General features: G+C 34.6%; 1 protein-coding gene across 1 annotated transcript; it reads right to left on the bottom strand.

Moving 5' to 3' along the window:
- Positions 1–272: 272 nt before the first annotated feature.
- LOC131943242 (uncharacterized) lies at positions 273–692 on the bottom strand. Its single transcript, XM_059303260.1, has one exon. The coding sequence runs from the start codon at positions 690–692 to the stop codon at positions 273–275; it is 420 nt and encodes a 139-aa protein (XP_059159243.1).
- Between the last annotated feature and the right edge of the window lie 11,645 nt (positions 693–12,337).

Raw genomic sequence — 12,337 nt, forward strand, 5'->3', positions numbered from 1 at the left:
TATTATTTTATTAAAATGTATCCGATTTTTCTAGGAAACTAAACAAAAATAATATTTGACATTGATTCGTTTAATATGTTTTAGCTATTTGCGTGTATTTAATATTTATTTACGTTATGCGAAATAGTAAAAACAGTGGAAACTACAATAATGCTGCTGCATCTGAAGGCTCACATATGAGACATTAAAAGCAAACAACAACCTCAGGTGCACTGGCATTTAATGGATTGCAGCTTCTGTTAGGCATGCATCCCATTCGGAGTCATCATCGGTCAAACCCTTTGAAATGCATGCTTCCTGGAAGGTTGCAAATGGGTAGGATTTCTTTCAACCTTTCTAAGGTAAGTGTAAGATGTGTCACCTTTAACATTGAGAAGAAGAATACGGAGAAACCATTTTTCTCTATCTGTTGGGCTTACTGAATATATTCTTCCAATTGTTGTTTCGTGTCCCCTAAGACGCGGTTTCCATTTGGAGTTTGTGTCATCCCATGTGTAGTGTTCGGAGATTTCAATATATAAAAAATCTCGGGCATTTCGATCTTCCTGATTGAGCTTAAACAAAGCCAGAAGCTTGGACTTTGTTGCTTTCTGTTGCACAGCTTCAGCCTCTTTGCCTGGAATAAAGCATATTGTTTGTTTGTCCTCAAGGTGGACATTTAGCCTTTCCATAAGATGCGTTTCGTTGTGCATTTTATATTCCCTGAGCCTCCAACATGCTTCAGGTGCACTTACATATCGAGTCTCCAAATAATGTTTTACCTCGTCCCATTCAATACCAGTTTATTGCTCTGTGTTAATTGTGTGAAATTTTATAAGTGCACAGTCATTTCCATTGTAAGCGTATTTAAACAAATACTTCACACTTTGAGCTGAGCTTCATATCTCTACATTTATGTGGGCGTTATATTTTAGAGTCTGGTACGGGTTGTATGGCACCAACCATCTGTTGTTGAGTCAGGTATGGGTTGTATGGCACTATCCATCTGTTATAGAGTCAGGTATGGGTTGTATGGCACCACCTATCCGTTGTCCAAGTTGTTTCCACCACGTTCAATAGAATGTCCATTGTCATGGCGTTGATATTGCGGATACCCCCTGACATTGCTGCTGGTCTCTGCACAGAAAGCTTTTGGGTATTCTTTGCTGCATTTACCATTTCCATGCATGTTCATTTTGGATTTAGCGGACCAGATGGCCCGTGTATTATACAGGTTTTCACTATTTCATGTAGACGTGAAGCTTTATCTGGGTTTTCTGCACAAACTATTGTTTATTCTTTAATTTTCCCAGGTATGGGCACGTGTGGTAGACCCCGTTTCTGAAATTCTATAACGTAAAGTATTTCTGCTCTAACACGTCCAAATCTATGAAATTTAGTTAAATCATTCAAGAGCAATTTCAGCTTTATTTCTAAAACTCTGGCTACCAAATCATGCCAATAACATGGCTGCTGGCCTGCTAGTAAATTTTACTTTATTTCTCTCCTTTTGGAATGCAGGTTACTGTCACAAACAAATCAGGTTTACCATATTTTCTTACAATGGCCATAGCATCCTGATAGTTCTGGGTCATAGTTTTGGGACTGCCTTGAAACGTTGAAGGCAAAATTATTTCTTTTTCTGGAAATCTGGTAACATCATTCTGGTTCTGGTTGTTGACAAATCGGTGAAACACATCGTAGTCTTCAGCTCGGATTGAGTTTTGATTTTTACGAAACCAATTGAATCGATTAGCCTCTGTCTTACAATATGTGTCAATCATAAACTGGTGAGTAAACTTTCCTATGTTGAGGAACTGATTAAACTTTCCAAAGCGAATGGCAAAATGGTAGGAGTATCACCGTAGTTGAGATACATTTTCTTGACCCTTGGTTGTTTTTTAGATCTGTGGTCCAACCTGAATCTCCTTATGGAAAAAAGCACAGGGTAGCACATCAGATCGCAGAGTCTGCTTAGGATAGATAAGTTGTGTAAATTACCGGTTTTCGGATGAATTGTATTGTGTAGGTATTCGGGGGGGGGGGGGGGGTGCAACATATGCACTGGGAAAAACAGCGGCGAATTTTCCTCTAACAGTGGGAGTGCTGGTTCTGCCAGGGTGCACATCATTACAAACAACACTTTCCTTCATGACAGTCATGCTATATTCGATGGGAGCTCGATAATCGCGATTTGCTTTGAGCATTTCATTTTTTTCAAATGCCATCAAGTTATTATATTCTCGTGATAACGGGTTTATTTCACAAAACTTTTTGGAGATTCTCCATAACTACAGTCATACATCTACTCTTTGGAGGATTAGACATTCTCTCTTTTAAAGCTAAAGCCGAATCCAAAATGAACAATTGGGCACATTTTGGTGATTCGCCTTCACATGGGTATAGTGCAGAGGTAGCGTGGTATATTTGCCCATGGATTCTGTAGCAATAAGGACCTGGACGTTTAGTCACTGCTTCATCCACTTGTGCTCCCATCGAGGCAAAGGCCATTGCACTATTGTACGATCTGAAGATTTCCATAATTTGTTTTCGAATTGGGATCCGATCCACTCATACAATTTGATACGTAATGGTGCATTTTTATTTTTGGTAATAAAATGGTCCCTGTGTGGCAACAATTGGATGATCATTGAACTTTCACACGCGTAAATAGCAACGCTGTAATTTTTACTTGATACTTAAATATTCTTTTTATAATTAAACATTAGCTGTTTTATTTATGCTTATGCAGCCTGTCGTTTGGCATTTGTTGTTGCAAGTATTAAATTAAAGGTGAAGTAAATATGTAAATGTACTGTGAACATGAGCGCGGACCGGTTTTTGTCTACAGGTTTTACACTACTCATTAAGTTGGTTATTCTTTATTTGGTTCTAATAGTGTTCTTATAATTGTAATGTACACAACGTAAATGTACCTTGTTGTGGCGACTTGCTAGGCGTTGGTTACTAGTCAACAAAGGTATTTTTTTATTATCTATCGGTGTGGTCTATATATGGTAAGGTCGATTAGTTTAAAACTTTGAATACACTACGACGTAATATTTTCTCAATGCAAAGAATCGTATTTTATTGCCCTATGTTAAACATGAGTGCTTTCCCTTTATTGGATGTTTTTCTGTCTCTAGTTAGAGTAAACAATTATTTTTATTCTTGGACTAATTAATGTCATTTCTTTTTCATCGACACTTCTGCAGTATTTTCATTGTTGTCTAGTTTTTCCTTTAATTAACCCATATGAACAGTTTATCATCGGCTGTCTGTACATAACACAAATAGGTCGCTTTATTACTTTTGATTTTTTTTCCTCATTTGAAAACGTTTATCGAAATAGATGAATTTAAAAAAAAAAAAGACAAACCATTTTGGGGATTGAAGAAAAAAATTTTTTTATTTAAAATAAACCGGGAGTGATCTCAGCTAAACTTTCTCGAATATTCTTATATAAAATAACAGGGGATGGGAACTCCATTTTAAATAGGGGCCTACTTAAAGTTTTTAAAATAGAATAAAATTTCGTAGAAAAAAGAATTGCACACCAAGTGAACGCCAAATTAAATGTGAATGATAGTGCGCAATATTATTAGTACTTTGTAAATTTACATGCGTTTTTTTTCGAGAAATCGGAAATAGGGTAAATTAGTACTTCCGTTCAACGGAAATTACTCAAACTTTGACAGATGGTAGAGAATTAGATCCTTAACTAACGTGTGAAATTTCATTTATCTATCTGAAATAGTACTCAAGTTATACGCTTTTGAAAAATTCGAAGTAGAAAAAATACCACTTCCGGTTATCGGAAATCGCTTAAAAGCTGATCTGGATCTACGATTTTGATAAAATACTTATATATGAAATTTCATCAATCTAGCTGTAACGGTACTCAAGTTATTGTGTTTACACACACACAGACACACACACAGACATACGGACAATATTGCAAAATTATGTTTTCGTGTATCAGTGAGGTGTAAAACGTCGAGATTTGTAAAAATCTCGTTTTTTTTGCACGAGTACAAGACTTTCTCCATACTTCGTATGTACGAGAAAGTAAAAAAGCATAAAATGGTTAAGACGTTAGTAATATATCAGGTAACATTTGAGTCGTTTTTGTGCAGACATGTTATATAGTAAAATACTCCAGCTGGAGCAGGTGTTTCCTGCGTCCTTTTGTATACCGCGACGACAAACAAAAGAGTATCGATTTTTTTTTTAAATTTATGTTTAAATAGTCATTGAAAATAATTTATTCAGCAAAGCTTGACATACAATAGGCCATATTCCTCATGCAGTTCATATATAAATAGCCGTTACTACCTCTCTGTTTTTTATCCTCTGTTCTTTGTCTAGTCGTGTTAGTTAAGTTGAGCTTTATATTTTGTGGCTGTTTGCTTTGTTTGTTTTTAATATTCACTAATGGGAAACGTTGTTTTAAGCACTACGTTTTCATTGTTTTTTTATTTTTTTTACCACCTTTTTAACTTTAAGGTTCTATAACTATATCAGGTTGACGACCAGTTAAAATAAATATTTAAATACATTTTGTTTATATTTTTATAATTTTCTAAAAAAATATTGATATAGAAGATAAACAAATAAAATAAAATTTTATTTCTGTGGTCTCGGCATATGAAAAGATAGTGTATTCATCACTATGCCCATCCGAGTTTACTTTCCCTAACGTGAGTTAGGAACCCATCAGTACTCAGAGACCTTCTATTGATTTTGACCTTGATTCGAACTCGAGACTTTAGGGTTTGGAGTCGTAAGTTCTACCGCCCGACCACGATACCCCCTTTCATTCATGACTATATAAGTTCCTATTGATTTTATTACGAGCGCTAGACTACCTCTGGTAAAGCTAACGAACGTACCTGATTCTTTTTGTTGGTTACAAACGGATGGCACACAAAACTAAAAGGGTAACAGAAACAAAAACTCAACGTGGATTCTTAAGGGAAACACGAAGAACTCTTGTAACCAAAAACACTTTTAATCTATTAATAACCTTTTAAAATGGGTACACGTACAAAATATGACTCTAGTTCTATACAAAATATCACAAATATACTAATAAAGCAAAACCCAACTTACGAGTTGTAGAAAAAACACTAGGTAACAATTATCACAGGATATGGCACTTAGGAAATCAACACAACTTATATGAAGCTAAATTAAGGCACAGAATGATACTAAAATCACAAGTAATAGGGGGAAAATGCTGTTTTAAACTATAGAATACAATATGGCGTTATACATGACAATCTCTCCCGGAATGTCTGGTAAACAACTGCCTGGAGAGACGCGTGTTCCAGGTTTTAATACCACCCCAGAACTACGGAAGGTCACCTTCGAAGTCATAAGACTATTGGATAGCAAGTTGCAAAAAATACGAATTAACCAATCAAAATTATTGGTGACTATCACCACATAACGTGCTGGAAAATTACTGGCGATTGCACCACAGACCACCCAAGGTCAATTATATAAATGTAAAACTAAATATTAATAAAATAATACCCAAGTAGGTCACATACCATTAATGGAAAAAAAGTGAAAGAGAAATTTAAAAAACAACACAAGTTTTCATCCTTCTGTACACAGATCTAAATGGCCTGACACAACTGCTGACCCAGCAGACCGAGCAAGAAACAAACCATGAAAGTTCTCAACACGCTACACCAAAAGACAACACTCATAATTAAATAGACAGCACAAGCGATCACAATAAAACAAATGAAGTACTAATAATTTAAGACAATTTTTTTTCTTTTCAACTACTATTAACTAACCACAAGATTAATATTATAGTAATACATTTTTAATAATTTTTAATAGAAAAATGGGACAAAATGTAGGTTTGTCAGTAAGTAATGTTATAGCCTCGTCAATTTTAATACCAAACTAAAAGCATGAGAGAGAAAAAAATCTAAATAAATCATAAACAACTTTTAAAAATTAAGTTATGGACCCGAAAAAACTACGCGACTGCTGGTGATTGTGGTTGGTTTTAGGGTTATATGTATTTTCTATATTTGCATATATACATTAATTGAAAAGTGTTATATATTCCCAAGACCCAAGCAGCGTTTCCAAATGATGCTGAGTAAAGCACACAAGTCATGGTTCTTTACAGATAGGTTTTTCACAAAAGCCAATACAGAACCTGTCCGGGACAACTAGTTATATATAATAGGATAAATATACCGGGTGTGATCTCCCCTAAACTTTCTCGAATATTCATAATAATACTGTGGTTGGAAATTAGGGATATAGAGATAATTTTAAATTCAATTTTAATAACTTAAACTTTTTAAAATAGAGTAGAATCTCGTAGAAAAAGAATTGCATACCAAGTGAACGCCAAACAATATGTATATAATAGTGCGGAATATTATTAGTACTTTATAAATTCACATGCATTTTTTGAGAAATCGGAAATAGCGTAAATTACTACTTTCGGTCAACGGAAATTACTCAAAATATAACGGAAGTCGGAAAAGTAGATCTTTTACTTATATGTGAAACTTCGTTTGTCTATCTGAAACAGTACTCAAGTTATAGGCTTTTGAAAAATTAAAAGTTGACGAAGTTCCACTTCCGGTTACCGGAAATTTGCTGAAAAGTTTATACAGAGCTACAAATTTTATATAATACTTATATATGAAATTTCATCAACCTAGCTGTAACGGTGTATAAGTCATCGTGTTTCCAGACATACTTGCACACATACACACACACACACAGAGACGTTCGGACAAAATTGCAAAATTATGTTTTTCCTACTGAGGGAGGTGTAAAACATCGAGATTTGTAAAAATCTCAAATTTGTTCTGCTCTATTACAATACTTTATATATAGGCCTGCTTCGTTTACAAGAAAGTAAAAATGTAAATGGTATATTAAAATTGTACAAAACATTTAAATCGGAAAAGGGATGAGCTACAGCTCAACATGTGAAGCAGTCCCGACAAGGGTTACAACTCTTTAGGTAAAACCCGTAGAGACACTGGGTTAAATTAACGAGTTTCAGGATTTCTCCAACTTTTAAACATGTTAAACCGTGTGTATCACGTGGATAATCTCTACACAAGGGTAATCCCTACGTACGTCTTGCCATGTCACGAATGGCCGCTATATGGAATGACTACCTTTCAATTACTGATATTACATATTGAAAAGTGTGGGATGGAGAGGAGAGGAGAAAGCAGGTAGATTTTGGTTTGATAGCGTTCATCCGATCGCCGTCAAACTTTGAATATTTAATTAGAATACTCCGGGGAAGGGATCTGTAAAAAATCATTTTTAATTTCGCAAAGGCGGCGCCACGGGAGGGTGCGATCTTTCACTATGTACTGTATATAAAAATAAAGGTCGATTTTGGTTCGACAGCATTCATCCGATCGCCATCAAACTTTGGTGAGTTCATAAGAACACTCACATGGGCCGCTGAGGGCCATGTAATACGTTTTATTTTAATAATCAGAAAAATTAACCAAGGTTAGATTATTAACTGTGATGTTTCTTTTTGTCTGTAAAAAAATTCAGTTTCGTCACTTTGCGAATGATGCAAGTAGCATCTATTTTTAGATAATCCAATCAGAAATTGAGATCGAGCATCTAATAATTGACCATTAGTAACGCTTACATGTTTCATCAGTCACACTGATGATTCAAACACGTAAAATATTTTTTTACGTGTTAAACAAAAACTCTTGTTCTTTTGTGTCACTTTAGCGAATGACGCAATCTGCATCATTGTTAACAGGATGGTATTTGGCACTCTGGGTTATCCAATGAGCACGATGCCGAATGTTAGTTTTAAGGAGCCAGGGGCCGTACACGGCACCTATGCAATAGTGTAATCGGGGGGAGTGGTCTCCTGAGAGCACCCCTCTACGTCCCTGACTCATGGGCTGTCGCCGAATTGTGTTCTACCTCCAGAGGCGTATCCAGGTTTTCGTTGTAGGGGGAGCGAAAAGAGCAAAAGAGGCGCCGAATTTTTAACACGTTCCATATACGTGTATTATATATATATATATATATATATATATATATATATATATATATATATATATATATATATATATAATATGTATATATATATATACAATTACTAGCTGTATGTCATTACTTAGCTATGATGTAAAATAAATTGAAAGTAGCACTCTGAAGAAAAAAGAAAAAACACACAATGTAGGCCGACAAAACAAACATTGTATCAATCTAAACAAAAAACAAACAAAATATACACACACTACAACAAAAAACCATGAACGTAACACAATCTGTTTTGTAATTCGTGTAAAAAAATTCTTACATAATACTTTCTGGGAAATTATTTAAGACAAGTGAAATAGGGGAAATAATCACTCTCTTAATATAAATATGTAGCCTTTATATCTACACATTTAATTATAAATGTCAAAACAAATAAATAATTACTTCAGAATATAATGAAATTGTTTAAAACTATTGGTGTTAACAAAATGTTTTTTCTATAATCAGAATTAAATATATCGGCATCATAAATGCTAAATTATTACAGCATAATGAAAGTTTTTTAAATCAGAGTTGGTATAAAACCATGCTTTTCAATATTAGCGTATAGAAAAAAGATTCGGAATAACCGCCTACATTGAACTAAACGTCGGTCAAGAAATCATATCATATAAATTTTAATTAACTACTGCTTCTGTGTGTTCCTTAAAGATCATTTTTTAACATAGTGATAGGTATGGATTAGATCACTGTATTGCTCACACACCTTTTTACTGTCCGGTCACTTTAGGTCAATTATCCAACCCAGTGTATACCTAGGTGTGACATTAATGTCGCTCTACACAATTGTGGTGGTGGGGTGTGGGGGGGGGGGGGGGGAGATAACCAACTCAGAGTGAACATAGCTTCAGTTTTCAGATGACTGTTCTAAACATACATAAATATTACACATGTATACTGATTCAGAAATAGATTTAAATAAGTAGCAGTGGTATTATGACAATATATTTTTACAGAGGGTTCCATGGGGGAGGGGGGTTGTAACTGTTTCATATAATTTGTAATCGTATCACTATCGCCCAAACTGTAAGAATACTACTACTTCATCGTGATGACAATGACGTTGTTGACCGTGTCAAATTTCCCCACCGCTACGCAGCTTGCCCATAAGTAAATTTAAATAGAGGTGCCACATCAGTTGTATTTGTTTCTGTATTGTAATTTTCAAAAAATTAATCACACGATTCAAACTGTATATACAAAGTAATTATGTGTGAAGTTTTATGTATAACATTTTCTAATACAATTATTCGTAAGCAAATACATTATACAGTTATCTTAAACTTAACACCCCTCTTGCCAAGTGGTACTACCGTAGAGGTTTTTTAAACATTACAATGCATCGTAATGGTTATTTTAAGAATGACAAACTGATGCAGCTGTTAATACGTGTTGTAAACGTAGACACTACTAGACTAGTACAATAATGCTGAATTACTGCATGAAAAGAAATCTTGTGATTTACATAGATGTGCCGACCAAAAATATTTTTGAACAATTATCATTGTTTAAAACTTTGAGTTTAAAAAATTTCCAAAAAGGCGCCACTTTGCTGAAAATGGCCAGAGGGGGAGCGGTCGCTCCCCCTGCTCCCCCCTGCGTACGCTACTGTCTACCTCATTATTTAGGTGAGTGATTAATGTCCACTGAATGTTTACATGCGGTAGTGTAAGTAAACCCGTGTCACACTATTTATGATCCAAGCGCAGGCATTGTTTACATTTAAATAACTCACTTTTAGAAAACAAGGTCACCGTCTAAGATTATAGGATTGGTAACGCATGGATGACACCCTTCTTATATATTTCGTCAGTCTTTCTTCTACCCCCGCGGCAAGGCGCGTGGACGGGTACGCTAGTCTAAAATAGAAAATAACATAGCAAGTTGATTAGCATCCAGAATATATACAAGTTACTAAGGGAATAAAATTGAGTAATTAGATATAGATAGCAATACAGATTGTTGATTATTACAAATTATTGATTCTTGCTAAAACACTGTACCTCAAATATCATATTTTAAAATAATGACTTTATTCATCACCAAAAATATAATCAACCCTACCCGATATCTTCATTTCATCTATTTGATTTACCAAGGCTAGCAGTAACAGATTAAACTTTGGACTATTTATCTTAAGCATTTAATTTGGCCTAGTTAATAACTTAATACACATTCAACCAGTGTCGCTCTGTTCAAATGCAATATTGATATTATAATCAAAAGCCTTTCACTAGATTTATAGTGTAGCATGTGTTTCGTTCTTAGTGATGGAGATCAGAGGCGTAGCAAGGGGGGGGGCGGGGGTGCGGACCGCACCGGGTGACACCATTTAGGGGGTTGACACCAAGATAAAAAATAGCAAAATATATAGAAACAAATTTGAGAGGGGGTGCGAATCGAAAGTTTGAGGGGGGGGGGGAGTGCAAATCGAAAGTTTGATGGGGGTGCAAATCGAAAGTTTGAGGGGGGGAGGTGCAAATCGAACATTGAAAGTTTGCCCCCGGGAAGGGTCGCTACGCTTCTGGGGGGTGACACCATTAAGTGCCGCACCGGGTGACACCCGAACTGACTACGCCACTGATGGAGATGTAATCATTTTGAACAGTATTCAAGCAAACACTTCATCAACAGTGTTGGCGAAGTTATGTAACGTGTATCTCATATGTTCTTATCTGATAATTATTTTAGCACACAACACATTAGACCATAAGAGATATGAACTACCAATTAGTAGGCGTGTTATCAATTAGATATAAAATATACGGACACCTACACGTGAATATTATCAATTTAAATTGATTTATTAAATGTATTTTTACCATATACATACTAAACAGTTCGATTTTAAGTTAACCACAATTTACGGTAAAGTCAAATTTATATGTATGTCTGTCTGTATGTGTTTGCGTGTGCATATAAGAGCATGAAAACTGATTATAAATTCAGTTTGGCAAACGACATTTTATGTATACGTGTAAGATCATCATCATATAATTAGTTTTCTTTACTTTTTATCACTTTACGGAAAATTGAAGTGTTAATATACTCTATTTCAGCTTCATAATATACCTAAAACTTTAGTAGCCCGTTGTTGTTGCTTTTTTTTTTGTTAACCAAATTTCACCTAGATCTAGGCCCTATTTAGTTTTAATATTGCTAGCTTCAAATGAAAATAATAATAAGTAGCTTTCTATAAGTTTTTGAATGAAATATGTTAACAGAAGTGGTACTTTATTTAAATGTGATCATTTTATATTATATTCTCGTAAGTCATTTTCTGGAAACTTTTCAAAACAAGCTTTTTAACACAAACGTATCAACTTTTTTTACAACCAAATTTCACCGGAAGTGAAAGCCCAACACTTTTACGAAATGTAAGAAAATATGAAAAAGTTTAAAGGCGCTCATTTGTTTCGACAACTATATGTAGAGTTGGAGAATTTGTATTAACAATCGTCTTTAAAACGAAATGGAATGTTTTTAAATCAATTAGTCATCCAATTAAGTCACATTTTTTTCGGTCTGCAATTTTGATCCACAGCAAAGCACCACAGACAGAAGTACGACAGACAGACATAGGAAGCCATATAAAACCTTGTAAAAAATTGCAAAAACAAAAATTTGACTTAATTGGATGCTTAATCAATTTTTTATGAATTAATTAATATTGTGTCCAAATTAGTAGGCTCAAGTAGGCTGTCTTATCCATCTATTCTGCACTACTATACGCAAATTATAATGTTCATTAGTTTTTAGTCATGGAAATCCCTTGTAAATTTAAAAAAATTAAAGTACTGATTTAAAAAAAATTAGAGTTGCATGATTAATCACTACTGCGCAGGAAATGAACTTGAACAAATGCCGTATAATAGCACGATGAATAGGAAATTTTAATTAATTTATAAAACATAATTCGGCATACAATTAAGTCAAATTTGATGTCACACTGCATTGTCATCTGTTCTTGACCAACGTGGCAGGTGTGAAACGAATCGGTCTGACAGAAGTGATTGAAATTTTGCTCGGCAGTTTCGATCCATGACGAAAAACATACATATAGAAAGACAAACAGACAGACAGATAGGGAAAGTTAAATCAAAAGCGTGTAAAATATAGGCCTATATTATTGCACACATCTCATACTGATAAGTATGTTTATCAATATATGGACAAGTGGCTAAGATAATATATTCTGCTGGTTGTTATAATATGCAGATGTATTAGTTTTTACTCCAGATGTTACACGTTCGATTCATCGATACGGTATCACGACAAA

Source organism: Physella acuta, unplaced genomic scaffold, assembly GCF_028476545.2.
Source record: "Physella acuta isolate Inbredline_101_S28 unplaced genomic scaffold, ASM2847654v3 ptg000450l, whole genome shotgun sequence".
NCBI classification, from domain to species: Eukaryota; Metazoa; Mollusca; class Gastropoda; family Physidae; genus Physella; species Physella acuta.